General features: G+C 51.1%; 1 protein-coding gene across 2 annotated transcripts; it reads right to left on the bottom strand.

Annotated features, from left to right (window-relative positions):
• Positions 1-4: 4 nt before the first annotated feature.
• supt5h (SPT5 homolog, DSIF elongation factor subunit) lies at positions 5-14,034 on the bottom strand. Of its 2 annotated transcripts, none has more exons than XM_040184460.2 (29): positions 13,893-14,034; positions 13,581-13,683; positions 12,623-12,779; positions 12,443-12,511; positions 10,805-10,819; positions 10,654-10,723; positions 10,323-10,391; positions 9,818-9,883; positions 9,700-9,730; positions 9,552-9,620; positions 9,185-9,436; positions 8,914-9,003; positions 8,761-8,831; positions 8,473-8,578; positions 6,818-6,908; positions 6,523-6,659; positions 6,256-6,411; positions 5,906-6,052; positions 5,672-5,818; positions 5,154-5,279; positions 4,472-4,556; positions 3,832-3,975; positions 3,660-3,762; positions 3,267-3,394; positions 2,773-2,881; positions 2,463-2,621; positions 1,959-2,325; positions 708-803; positions 5-409 (listed from the first exon to the last, which is right to left on the bottom strand). In XM_040184460.2, the coding sequence occupies exons 2-29, from the start codon at positions 13,659-13,661 to the stop codon at positions 269-271; spliced, it is 3,282 nt and encodes a 1,093-aa protein (XP_040040394.1). In that variant the 5' UTR covers positions 13,662-13,683; positions 13,893-14,034; the 3' UTR covers positions 5-268. The 2 variants fall into 2 exon arrangements, with proteins under 2 accessions (XP_040040394.1, XP_077962087.1); XM_078105961.1 differs by having other exon boundaries at positions 13,581-13,668; positions 13,893-14,032.
• Positions 14,035-14,119: the final 85 nt, after the last annotated feature.

Here is a 14,119-nt window from a genome sequence, read left to right as displayed (position 1 = left end):
CGTGTTTGTCTTTCACTGACTCACAGTTTATTGACGTGTTACACTTTCATCAAACCACCGAGAACAACCGAACATTCAGAGAGCACTTAAAAACAGAGCCGGACGCCGGAGGACGAAGCTAAGGGAGCGTTAAGAAAAAGAAAGGGGAGGGTGGAGCTGTGTGGGCGGGGCTTAGCTCTATGGAGGAATAAAAACTACATCCCCCAACATGTCCGCCTCCCACAGCGCAGCAGTATTGGGACAGTCTCTGGTGAGTAGCCCCCCCCCCTCAGTGCTCCAGGCGTCCCAGGAACCTCAGGTTGAGGATCTTCAGCTGGTCGTCCAGCTCCATGCGGACGATGCCGTCGTCCCCGTCGATGCTCAGCAGGATGCCCGTCGCCTCGCGGTCCTCCCCCAGGATCACTTTCACCTGGAAACCACGGCAACGGTCACCAGCTGTGATCTGACCCGTCTGCACCAATCACAGAACTTCCCCCCCGATTCATTCTATTTGTAAACACAAACACTGTATTTTTATGCATTTAGAATAACGTCCTGTGTGTCGTATATTCAGACAGTATTTTCTGTACTAGCGACGTCATGCAGGGCGATATTCCCGTACTCTGGGAAGTCAGTTACTTTTCTGGGAAAAACATCAGAAATACCCCAAAAGATTAAATAGCAATAAAAGAACACGACATTGACCATCGCCATGTGCGACCTCTGACCTTGTTGTTCTTGGTGGGCGTGATGGGCTCCAGGTGGTCGCTGCTGATGCTGACCACCTTCTCCGACTCCTGCATGAAGACGGAGCACATCCCTCCCTGGGGGGGGGACACAGGGACAAAGTCTTCAGCTATGAACACAAAGCTCTTCTCACGGGACGCACTAGTGGCCGTGAGAATTATTCCCGTCTTCTTGTGTGAGGCTTGAAATAATTTAATGGAGGAATTTATGCTTTCATGAAAAAAAAAAAACTTCACACGGGATCTTTAGCAGACAGAACCATTAATCTCCACTGAACTCGCTCCAGAACTAACAAGTGGGGCCCTGAATGACGGCTTCCAGATGCTCAGACAAAGAGCCTCATCCAGCTTGGAGTCTTTCCACCTCCCACAGAGCAACAAGGGAGAAACCAGCCGTTTGCATCAGACCCGTCGTCTAATCACGTGTGAGTTGAGATGCGAGTTGGCCGTTCATCAACGGTTCGCCTCGGCTCTGCTCACAGGAAGCTAGTTTGGAGCAGATGTAATCAGACACGGGCTCACATTCACACAGAACAGATGCTTTTACTCTGATAAAGCTCAGGCTCGTCTCCTCAAAAGCCCCAAATCACACCACAAATACAAGACTCGCACGACACATGAGGAGTTTCTACGTGTGGTCAGTAGACGGAGTAAAGTTCTGCTGTGGGTGAACTTTACCGCTGTAAAAGCTGACGTTGCTCTTCAGCAGGCGGCAGAATTTACTGTCACACGTCACGAGCTACTGGTCTCATTCTCGTCAGTCATTGCTGCATAATAAGCCACAAGCTGAACTGCATGCTGGGTAAAGCTCACAACATGAGGTTACTCTGTTGCTACATGGAAACACGGAAACAAGAGGAACAAGGAGACCAGAGAGGCTCCGACACACCAGCCGAGTCTGTTCGGAGGGTCAGACACAAGTTACACAAAACCATTCATCGCAAAGTCAGCAGCCACAACACGCTAACTAGCCAACGAGCTAACACGCTAACTAGCCAACGAGCTAACTCGCCGGCCAGATGTGAGCGCATTGGCCAGCGGGCGGCGAACAGCTTTTCGGAGTCAATGAATCAACGTGACACGCAGCGGACAGCGTCCTGCTGGGGGGGGGGGATTAGCAGAGCGACGCCTCCTGTGACCTCAGAACTTAAATCACTGTTTTTCTGAATGGACTCTGGTGGACACCCCCTAAACCCCCCCCCCCCCGATTGCCAAGACAACTCCTGCGTTTACCGTGACGCTCCTGATGGCCCCGGTCTGCCCCATCAGGTCCATGAAGGAGTCCTTCACCCGGACCAGGATGTCGGGGGTCACCCAGTCGCTGCCTCCCTGCTCGATGTTGGAGCCGGGGGTGTGGGGGTTGTAGCCCCCGGGGGAGGGCGCTCCGGGCGTCATGGGGCTGTAGCCCACCGGGCTGGGACTGGGACTAGCCTGGTAGGCCATGGGGGAGGGCGTCGGGTGGTAGCTGGCCGGGGAGTGCGTGTTCTGGTAGCCGACTGGCGAGGGCGCCACCTGGTGGTAGCTCTGAGGACTGGGACTGGGCTGGTAGGAGCCCTGAGGGGAGGGGGCGGCGTAGGGAGAATACTGCTCTGTGTTGTACCTACACACACACACACACACAGAAACACACAACGTTACTGCAGTTCTAATAAAGTGTGTTTAATCATTACGGAGGAATAACGGTTTATTTTCTGTATATAGAAATACTTTGTTCATCATTATGTTTGAAGTACTCACATAGCCGGCGTGCCGGGCGTCTGGGGGTTGTACTGGGGGTTGACCTGAGGAGAGGGGACTTCTGGGTAACCGGGGGTCTGCGGGTTGGGGGTCCCGCCGTAGCCCTGAGGGGACGGAGACGGCTCGTCATCGTAGCCGAAGTCGTACTCCTCCTCGTTCCTGAGGAAGAACAGAGAGCATTAAGGCCGTGTGTGTGTGTGTGTGTGTCTGTGTCTGTGTGTGTGTGTAGGTGTGTGTGTGTGTGTGTAGGTGTGTGTAGGTGTGTGTGTGTGTGTAGGTGTGTGTGTAGGTGTGTGTGTAGGTGTGTTACCTGGAAGGAGTGTTGGGGTTACTGGGGTCCCAGGCTCCGCTCTGACCCGGCGTCCTGCTCCCATCATGCAACGGGGTCTGAGAGCCGTAGTGAGGCGTCCGGCTTCCCGCTGAGAGAAATTAAACACATTATTGATCAAATAACATGAATATATGAAAATAAAAGACGTGTGTGACGCTCTTTCATTTGTCAAACTCTTGTATGTATAAAACCTAAAAACCATCACATTGATGATATTGTTATTTAGCTGCAGATTATGTCCTTGGTAATTCAATAAAGCTCCTATTGATGATGTAACAACAGGTTGAACCGCCCCTGGATGCAGGGGTCACTCTACACATATTGTATTAGCTCGTCATTCATAGTGACATTATAAAGTTTCACATCGGCGCTGAACCCAAGTCCCCCGACGAAGGAAAACACTCCCCCTGCCGTGAAGGGTGAGGAAAACACGATGAACCCTGGGAGGGAGAGAGGGGGGGGGAGCGTCTCACCCTCGTGTATCGGGGTCTGGGAGCCGTACATGGGGGTCCGGGAGCCCGTGCCGTACATGGGCGTCTGCGAGCCGTACATGGGCGTACGGCCGTGGGTGGAGGTCATCCCGCTGTGCCGCTTAGCGCCCCTGGGGGAGGAGGGAGAGAGGGGGGAGGATGGGGGGCGGACAGAGATTAATTAGAGGGTTTTAAACTTGGTGAGGCGTTTTTTTGGCAGAGGGGACGGCGTATCGTCCAGAGAAGAAAGGGGAGGAGCCAACATGTGTCGTTGTGTAAAACGCCTCCAAGCCACTGAAGAGAAGAAGGGCCGCTGTCAATCAGCGTGTAGCCCCGCCCTAAAGGAGGGACTTGTAGAACGTATATTTGAGGACGTGATCGATAGAAAGCACGTACATGGTAGTTAGGCGCTGACGGTCCACGGAGATGGTCTGACAGGTGGAGTGCAGTTCCACTCGGGCCGTGGACTCCGTGGCGTCCTTCACCACACCGATGTATCCTGGGAAATGTAGTCCAGGTCAGCGTCGTTTTAAGAGTCTGACAGCAGTCGAGTCGGGCTTCGTCTCACCTTTGTAGGGACCCTGGGAGATACGGACCGTCTGACCAATCAGCTCGTTGTCTCTCCGTCCTCTGCCCCGCCCCATCCCCCCGCCTCCCCCTCCTCCTGCACCTCCTCCGCCACCTCCTCCTCCTCCCCCCCTCTGTGGGGAGCCTACAGGACGACAAAAACATTGTTCTTACTGACTCATCTCTACAGGGTTTAATGAAAGATGACTTTTTTTAACAGGTCATCCTCATTACATCGTCATCTCTTCATCACTTCCATCCCTTTATCACATGAAATCACAGCTAAGCGTTTAATTCGGCTTCACAGAGCTGTAGTGCACGTCAACGTGTCTTATTTCAATCTGAACGTCATGATGATGTCGTGCACTCAGACAACATGGCGTTTAGTGTCTGAAAAACTTCTACACAAGTGCAGAAACAAATAAATGGCTGTTGATGGAGTTGATAACGGTTTCCATGGAGACAAGCCCAGCACATCTGGCAATATGCAGCAGAACATTTGGAATTTTTTAACGTCCAGGGAATTAAGCTCAAAATACATGTGGACTGCGTCAGAGTTTACGAGATTCAAAATAGAGCCCAAATCCGTCCTGTGAGACCCGGTTTACGAGTGCAGTTCTGATGCCGCTGCGACGACTCACTTCCTCCTCCGTGGTGCATCGGGCTGCTGATCCGAGGGCTCATTGGGGCGAATCCTCCCACCGTGAAGTTGGTGACGTCTCTGGGCTGAAGAGACAAAGTCAGTCAGGTCACCACTTCCTTCTCCGAGAGAAGCGAACGAATATCAACCTCAAAACTAATGGTTGCAAATGCTGCTTCAAAGCGGTCGATGCACGCGAGCACGCGGGAGGCCGTCGCACGAGCGCGTCCCTGCGTTTCTCTGAAAAGCAGGTTTAACATTCCCACTGTAGCCACAGACACAGGAGCAATGCTGGGGTCAGGTGTCTTGCCCAAGGACACATGGACATGCGGGTTAGCCGGACACCCAGTCGCTCCTCTAGCGGTTACAAGAACTTGTTTGAGGGTTCCCCGTCTCACAGCGCCGTCTCCATGACGACCACACAGCCTCGTGCCAGACGGACACACGTGGACAGGCACCACATCCACACGCGCCAGCTAGCATGACGCTAGCTAGCATTGCATTAGCAATATTTTATTATTTCCTCCATCATAGAGAAACTATGATGTCATGATTGGTTCCGCTGACACCAGCAGTCATGTGACCATAGATCAGAGGAACCCAGTAGACAGCGAGGAGAGGACGTTAGCATAAACATGTCCCGATTGGTTAAACTTCAAGTGGGCGCGGCCCCTCCCACTGACCTTCGAGCCCCCGGCCAGCACCAGGTGTCGGGTCTTGCAGACGAACATGCCTCCGTTCTCCACCAGCTTCTTGCAGTGGAGGAAGGCGAAGCCTCGGAAGAGGTGACGGATCTCGCCTTCGCGGCCCTGCGAGGGGGAAGCATTTTCTGTTAAACACGTGCTGCTGGGGGGGTGGAGCCTGAACACCACACGCATGTGCGTGTAGATGTGGCTTCTTATACTGATTATCACAATGAGATGCATCAAATAATAATAATCCCAAAAGCCCCAAATCCAAAAAACAACGCTCAAAGAACGCTAGTTTGACCTTCTGATCCCCAAACCAGCCCAACGAGAGCAGCAAATCAGAGCTATACAAACGCCTCCTTATGACACCGGACGTGTTCTCGTTCTCTTTACTTCTCATCCGGGTTGCGTTTCCACAGAGGAGCAGGACTTTTACTTTGAAAGGGATACATGCGTTGATATTCTACAGGCTGCGGCGTCGCTCTCTGCAGGCTGAGCTCTGCGGTCCTCACCGAGTGCGGCCCGTCGATGACCTTCACGATGTCCTTCACGTGGATGTTGTTCTGCTCAGAGTCCAGCGCCACGGCGAAGCGGTTGTCCTTCCTGCGGTTCACTGCCTGGTGTCTCACCGTCATCACCTTCCCGTGCATGTTGAGCACCTGAGGGGCACCGCACACAAACACACGCGTTTGCACACCGCCCTTCACCTCTGTAGGGGGGGGGGGTCCCGTTGCCTCCGCTCTCACCTGAAACGTCTCCCTCTCCAGGCGCACGATGACGCCCACGGTCTGCGGGTCCAGCTGAACCAGCTCGCCCCACTCGTGCTGCCCGCCGGCGTCCACGCCCGACGCCGTCTCCGAGCACAGCTGCAGGTCCCTGGGCAGGACCTTCAGCTGGGAGGGGGGGGGGGGGTCAAAGGTCAAAAGGGCTTTGACCTTTGACCTCTAACACAAGCACTGTAGCTAGGGCCGAGGTCAGCGGCACATGACTCCTGCTTCAGAGACATTTCAAATTTGTGGCCGACAGCGAATTCAGCATTCAGAATTATTTGAAGTAACAATGTCATCAGAGGAGTGGGCGTACAAAACGAACGTACCTCATGCATGGTGAGGTCGGAGAAGAGGATGACGAAGTTCTCCTCCACCCGGACGATGAGGCCGGTGTCGCCCTCGTACCGCCCGGCAATCACCTTCACGTGGTCGCCCATCCGGAAGTACTTCCTCAACTCGTGAGCGGGGAACTCCAGAGGGTCCTGAGCGGGGGGAGAAAACACGGATACGGCTTTTAGAGATGGTCACTAATGACGTCAATGAGGGTTCTCACAGGTAAGGAGCTGTGTGTGTGTGTGTGTGTGTGCATGTACCTTCAGGTCCTCGTGCTTGGGCATGATGGTGATCTTGTTGCCGTCCACACTGAGGATTTTTCCCTGCAGGTTGATCAACTCTCCCTCACAAACCTCCACGTTATCACCGGCCTGCAGGTTGTGTTCCCGCTCCTTACCTGCACGCACACAAACACCATAACGACGCGTTTTCACCTCTGGCTATTGCTGAAAAGAAAGGAACTCTGGGAAATATCATGAACCTAAATCCGGCCATGACTTTAACATTTTTGCTTTAAAAGGTGACAGGAAGTCACACACACACACACACACACACCTGACTCGGTGACCACCTCCAGGTCGATTCCTTCAGGCTGGTCCTCAAACTTCTCCAGCTCTGACAGCGTTGGCTTCACTCCGTCTGTGATCTGTCGGAGAAACCAAACCAAAGCTTCTTATTCGGTTCTTCAGACTAAGTCGCGTCTCGTCATCCCGAAGTAGGGCCGCCATTTCACATCACATCTCGATGCCTCTCGATGAGGCCGCCAAACTAATATCCAGGTGTCCACTTAGCTGCATTCTCTGCAGTGACCAGCAGGGGGCGACTCCTCTGGTCTGTGACCCCTCCATCCATCCATCCCGCCCTGCCTCCATCCATCATCCATCAATCCATCCCTCCATCATCATTCATCCATCCCTCCCTCCCTGCCTCCATCCATCCATCCCTCCCTCCCTGCCTCCATCCATCCCTCCCTGCCTCCATCCATCCATCCATTACATTACATTACATTACATTACGTGTCATTTAGCAGACGCTTTTATCCGAAGCGACTTACATTACACTTTAAACCCACGGCTTTTTTTTTCACATTTTTGCCCGGGGAGCAATTAGGGGTTAGGTGTCTTGCTCAGGGACACTTCGACATGGAACAAGGGGCAGCCTGGAATCGAACCACCAACCTTGTGCTTCCCAGCACACCTTCTCTAACCCCTGCGCCACGACGACCCCTCCCTCCCTGCCTCCATCCATCCATCCATCCCTCCCTCCCTGCCTCCATCCATCCCTCCCTGCCTCCATCCATCAATCCATCCCTCCCTGCCTCCATCCATCCCTGGCTCCCTCCATCCCTCCCTGCATGCATCCATCCCTCCCTGCCTCCACCCATCCATCCATCCCTCCCTGCCTCCATCCATCCATCATCCATCCATCCATCCCTGCCTGCCTCCATCCATCATCAATCCCTCCCTCCATCCCTCCCTGCCTCCATCCATCCCTGCCTCCCTGCATGCATCCATCCATCCCTCATCCATCCATCCCTCCCTCCCTGCCTCCATCCATCCCTGCCTGCCTCCCTCCATCCATCCCTGCCTCCACCCATCCATCCCTCCCTCCCTCCATCCATCCCTGCCTGCCTCCATCCACCCATCCCTCCCTCCCTGCCTCCACCCATCCCTCCCTCCCTGCCTCCATCCATCCATCCCTCCCTCCCTGCCTCCATCCATCCCTCCCTGCCTGCCTCCATCCATCCCTCCCTGCCTCCATCCATCATCCATCCATCCCTCCCTACCTCCATCCATCCCTGCCTCCACCCATCCATCCATCCCTCCCTCCCCCCCTGCCTCCATCCATCATCCATCCATCCATTCCTCCATCCCTCCCTGCCTCCATCCATCCCTGCCTCCATCCATCCTTCCTTCCCTCCCTGCCTCCATCCCTCCCTGCCTCCATCCCTCCCTGCCTGCCTCCATCCCTCCCTGCCTGCCTCCATCCATCATCCCTCCCTGCCTCCATCCATCATCCCTCCCTGCCTCCATCCATCCATCCCTCCCTCCCTGCCTCCATCCATCATCCCTCCCTGCCTCCATCCATCATCCCTCCCTGCCTCCATCCATTCCTCCCTCCCTCCATCCATCGCTTGATTACGCTTTTAATAAAAGCGTCCAAAGTAAGAAAGAACAGCTCATTGTGTCTCATGAGATGGAGGGACTCACCACAGCCGACATGGCGAAGCTCTTGAAGAGGAATCCTTTGCGGCTGTAGCGATTCCCCTCAAAGATCATGAAGTCTCCATCGTGGCTGACCTCCCCTCCCAGAGACCTGTCAATCAAACCGGCAGCCGTCAGTGACCGCTCAGCGCACCAGGTAGACGTCAAAAAGACTTCTTTCAAGAGTTAACAAGAAAAAACATGTTTGGGGGAAATGTAATCACATTATTGAGGTGAAACATTTGGTATTAAACTGTTCTGTAGTCAGTGTCACTGTGATCTGAAAATGTTTACCTGATCTTTTCAGCATCAAACAACCTCTGAGCCGGTCGCTTAAACTTCTTCCTCTTAGCAAACCAGTCTTTCTACAGGGAGAGAGAGGTTGACCATCAGCGCAGAGACTGAAGTAGGAGGTCAGAGTGTGTGTGTGTGTGTGTGTGTTCCTACCAGACTCATCTTGGCCTTGATGCGGTCCAGGTCAATACGCGGGATCATCTTCAGAGAAATGGTGTTCTGACTCGGCTCCACGTAGTCCACCTGTAGAGGTCATTACTAGATTCAATAATCACTATCGACTAAATAACCAATGGAGATTTTCCTGTTGACGCTTCTTTTTGGAGTTTTTCCTTAAAGCTGTATCGTCACTACACACTTCCTTTATGACGCGATGACATCATACATGACACGATGACATCATACACGACACGATGGCTTTTACCTGAGCGATGTCGTCCTTGTACAGGCCTCTCTTGAGCCGGACCCAGGACTTGGGCTTGAGGTTAGTGACCTCCTTGACGACCTTGAGGACGTCGGTCATCTCCTTGATGGGGACCATCTGCTGGTTCCAGAGGCCCATCCTCAGGTTACCGATGCCCTCGATGGCCGACTTCACGTGCGTCTGCTTGTACGACTCCACGTAGATGTAACCTTTGACGTGGTCCGGGGCCACCACCGACTTGATCTGCAGGGGCTGTGGAGCCACGGGGCAGGGGGGACATTGCATTACACCCCCTAATGTAGCATGTTACACCACCAGAGCAGTGCATTGTGGGCAAGTAGAGCGGATGAATGAAGCAGATTCTCACCGTGTCGGTGAACTGGTAGGCGATGAACTTCCTCATCAGGGAGATGGCCGTCGCCCTCTCCTCTCCGATCTAACGGGACAGGATATGATGAGGATATGATGATGAAGTGTGTGTGTGTGTGTGTGTGTGTCTCTCAGAGGAAACGCACCTTGCACTTGACTGTCCACAGGTTGGGATCCCTGATGACAAAAACAGGGAAACGTTAAAAACTGGGTGACGTCACGGGGGTTCTGGATGCTGGTTGGTGGTCGAGTGTTCAAACATACTTGACGCCGGGAAGGAGCTGCTGCTGGGTGATGTCATCAGAGAGCTCCTCGGATCCTCCGGAGTAACTGCACACCACAGAAGAAGAACAGGAGGTTAACGAAGGTTGATGCTTTGTAATAAAACACACTTTCTGTATTCAACAGAGCTGGTTTTCCCTCACTAATTATTTTTTTTCATCACAGATTCGCAAACAGATTACACTCAACATTTGTTGCAGATATTTCACAATAAAAGCATGGAGGGAAGGCAGAGTTTATGGAGGCTTTTATTGAGAAACATCTGCAGGAAGTTTCCTTGTTTATAATTACTTAACAAAACTAAAGTGTAAATGATGTTTGAATACCAAGTGCATTACACTAAATGCACATAGATTCTTGTAAAGGTTTTTTATGAGGATATTTGACTTTGGTATAACTTAAGGGCTTTAATCTCAACATTGTAGTTTTTTATTTGTAAATGTACAGCTTAAATCTCAGGAAAGGTGAAAGAACAAAAGATACTCACTGCTCCCCTCCGGAGGATTTGGCGTATTTCCTCATGTAATATTCCCCCAGTGCCTCCTCTCTGGAGTCTCTGTAAAACACACACACATTTACATTTATTAACCAGGTTCCGGTAAGACATTGAGAACCATTTAGGCAATAATTAATCAACTATCAATGAGAGTAATCGTATGAAAAAATCCTAGCGATGCCAATAATTGATCGTTTCCTCTTTCATAATATAATACAAAGTTTATGTGTCTGATGCCGTTTACATCCATGTTTCTGTCGGGCCACACAAAGACATCTTCTCATGATTAAAGATTTAAGGTCAAGAGAAAAGGCTGCAGTACCTCCACAGGTTCTGCAGCCTTCTGGATCCCGAGTTGTCTTCATCCATGACCACATGGTCAATGTTTGACACTGAGAGGGGGAGACCACGGGGTTAAAGTTCACCATCACAGGGGAGAATACGGACTGAATGTAGAGAAAAATGTGAATTACCTTCAGCCTCTTCTGCTTTGGACCGACCGGTGAGGGAGGAAGAGGAGGTAAGAGGAGGAGCAGAGGTAAAGATCAGGGGAATAAAGAAGGAGCAATGCAAGGAGAAGGTAACAACGGGGGGAGGGGGGGATGAAGAAGGGCGACGAGGAGGGAGGTAGTGAGAGGAGGAGGATGTAGAACGACCAAAAACAAAACAGGACAAGAAGAAAACCCAGACGAGTTACAGGCGAAGCAGCAGCCAAGAGAGGAAGAGGAGGAGGATGAAGAGGAGGGAAGCCAGAAAGACATTCATCATCAGTGCAGAACACAAAGCATGATGGGAGACAAAAAGAAACAGATTAATGGTGACTGTACGGCACAGAAACAACACGTGCCCAGTGAAGGGTCAAAGGTCAGACTACGGCAGAAACAAAACACCAACGTCTCAGGTTAGAAATACGCAAGTTTACTCATCTACACGTCAGTCCTTAGACAGAAACAGAGCCGGCATCCCCGGTAGTGTTAAACCAACAGGGACAAATGACTGGTTCCGTTAGGGGTCTTTGAACGCAGCGCACACCGGCCGGTGTTTTGTTTCTGCTGCGTTACCGTGGCAGCCATGTCTCGACCAGGTAGCAGCGTTGGGCACATTACATACATACAAGCCAGATGGATTCAGTTCCTCACATCTGGTTTCATCAGCTAATAAAACGTGAGCTGACATCTTTATAGTCATTTGAATTGAATTAACTTGGGTAGGAGTTCACCCTCGGTGCTTCCTGGCGTGGTGCTCACACATACAGCTGTGCCTTGATGCAGGGGGAGGGGGGGTGGGGGGGGTTAACACTTTATCAGATGGTTGATACCGATTATTCCATCTGCTGCAGATACAAATCGATGTTAAAACAAGGAGAGTATCTGGAGAAGCATTACCGTTAACTGAAGAGGACATGCGGGGCGAGAGAGGAGCACCGGTGAGACAGAGAGAGAGAGCGTTAAAGAGGCGGATTCAAACCCTCAACCCGAGCAGTTATAGAGGAGGCTTCTCCGGCCGGGTCAGACACAGCGTTTACATTTTCTGGTCTCAGTCAGGCACAATGAAGACCCCTGCAGGACATACCCCCGTCCCGTCTTCAATAGCTACGTCCCCTTCTCATCATCTACGCCCTGTCAGTCAGCGAGGTCCCGTCCTCATGGCCTTCATCACGCGTTGCCTGTTCTACGACATTTCATCGTCCTGGCGTCTACTTCCTGTATTCGTCTTTTACGTCTAGTCAACGCGTCCTACGCGCCGTCACTGTCCCCTCGCCGTGCTGTCGTCAACGCCTATTATGTTGTCGCCACCCTGTCTCCGTCTCCTCCGTTTATGATACTTGACATCAATCAATTTGTTGGCTTGTTGTGAACTTGAGACCATATTAAACACACACACATATTCAAATATGTAGAAATAGATATATAGAGAAAAACGAGGTGTGAAAGGGCTCCAAGAGCCTTTGAGAACAAACCACATCACGGAGAGAAAAGACATCTAAACGTCTGACTATAAACTAACAGGATTGTTCAAGTGAGAGAAGACAGTTAAACTTATTTTAGGACTCTTAGGACAATTAACAGCTGAACAATAAACCGTTAAAAAAAAGCTCTCTTGTTCCTCACCTTTCTCCAGAATGTCTTCAGCACCTTCCTCCCACTGATCTTCCTCATCCTCGTACTCGTCGTCCACATCTAGACAGAGAACACAGAAACCATTTAAAACAGTCGAGGTAAAACAAACAAAGTTGATCAGTTCAGTTTGTTTTTTTAGGGGGGAAAGGCGACATCGTGGTGGACTCGTACCGGCTTCGTCTAGGATGAACCCCCCGTGTCTCGGCTTCTTCCTGGGACGGTCGTCATCGTCCTCGTCCTCCTCCTCGTCGTACTCCTCCTCATCCTCCAGGTCCTCCCCCTCCTCCTCTGCTACCTTGTCGCTGCCCACGGGGCTCCCCGTCTCCTCCTGGTAGGGGGGCACCAGGCAGAAGGGCCAGAGGAGGAGGAAAGCATTTTAATCCAAAAGCACCGATACCAAAAGTCAGTGAATAATAATAAGAATAGTTACTTTAAAAATACTGCAAGGGTTACTTGTTTTGCTACAGCAGCACTTAAATATCACAGAATAACATTTTGAGATGTAAAAATGCACAATGTACACAAAAAACACAATAGTGCAGAATTACATGGACTAACCAAACAATCGTCCAAAGAACGTTGCAGTTGTGAGTAGATCGGCCAGAAGGAAGAATCAGTAAAACCGACAGTTGTATTTTTATAACTATCATATATTTTGTCCATACTGTCAATAAGTAGGGTTTTCTAGCTCATTTTGAACTTTTGACTCTTTTCATTGTGGATTTTTCATAAAACAAAGAATTAGAGAAAACATGAAGAAGCGACACCTTCACCGTGTTCTCTCATCCCAAACCTCCACAATATCAATTACAGGAACTCTGGGAAACAGCAGATGTTTTAGTTGAAACGACTTCCTCCAACCAAAAGGATTCAAAGTTCCTTTTGTGTCGATAACCGCATATTTAACCTGTCAGATACATAAGGTGGAGTAAAAGTAAAAGTACTATAAATGTGTACTTCACCTAGACGAGCTGAAGTACACTGTGTGATATCTACGTGCAGCATGTCCTCCCGCCCTGGAGGTCATCTTTTGGCAGCTTGTTCCACTTTGTGCCACATTAAATCACAACGTTAACCCCCAGAGACCCCTTCGTTCGGGTAGCATCACTTAGCTTAGCGGTTAGCATACCTCATTCACCTCCTCGGCCTCTCCGTCGCTGCTGCCCCCGCTCTGGTTGTCGGAGAAGTCACTGTCCTCGCTGTCAGACATCGTGGAGCTACGAGGTGGACAGCTAGCGGCGTGAATAAACAACATAAAAGTTTGAATTAAACGAAACGCAAACATGGCCGAGCGGCTAACGGGTAAGCTAGCAGCCCGGGAGCATCCAGTCACAACAATCAGAGGGGCCTAGCAAAGCATGCTAATGTAGTTAGCATGCTTTGAATCTCTAACACATTGAGGATCAAATATCAGCCGAGGAGCTCCACGGATACGACTTACCCGTTTTAGATCCCGGTTCTGATTTATTTTTTCTTAGTTGCCCAACAAAAGTAAATACCGGCTTATTTCGATAAGTCCGCTGCTCCTCGCGGCTTCTTGGAGAACCGCGAGATTTCCGTAAGCTGCGCGATCTCTCGCGGGTTTTGGGGGATGTCTTTGGATCAAAAGAGAAAGATGTCTCACTCTGACAGCATTTTAGAGAATTAAAGATCAGTAAAGGATACACG

The sequence above is a fragment of the Gasterosteus aculeatus genome, chromosome 1 (assembly GCF_964276395.1).
Source record: "Gasterosteus aculeatus chromosome 1, fGasAcu3.hap1.1, whole genome shotgun sequence".
NCBI lineage: Eukaryota > Metazoa > Chordata > Actinopteri > Perciformes > Gasterosteidae > Gasterosteus > Gasterosteus aculeatus.
The sequence above is the reverse complement of the archived record's forward strand: the minus strand, read 5'-3'. Positions and strand labels throughout refer to the sequence as shown.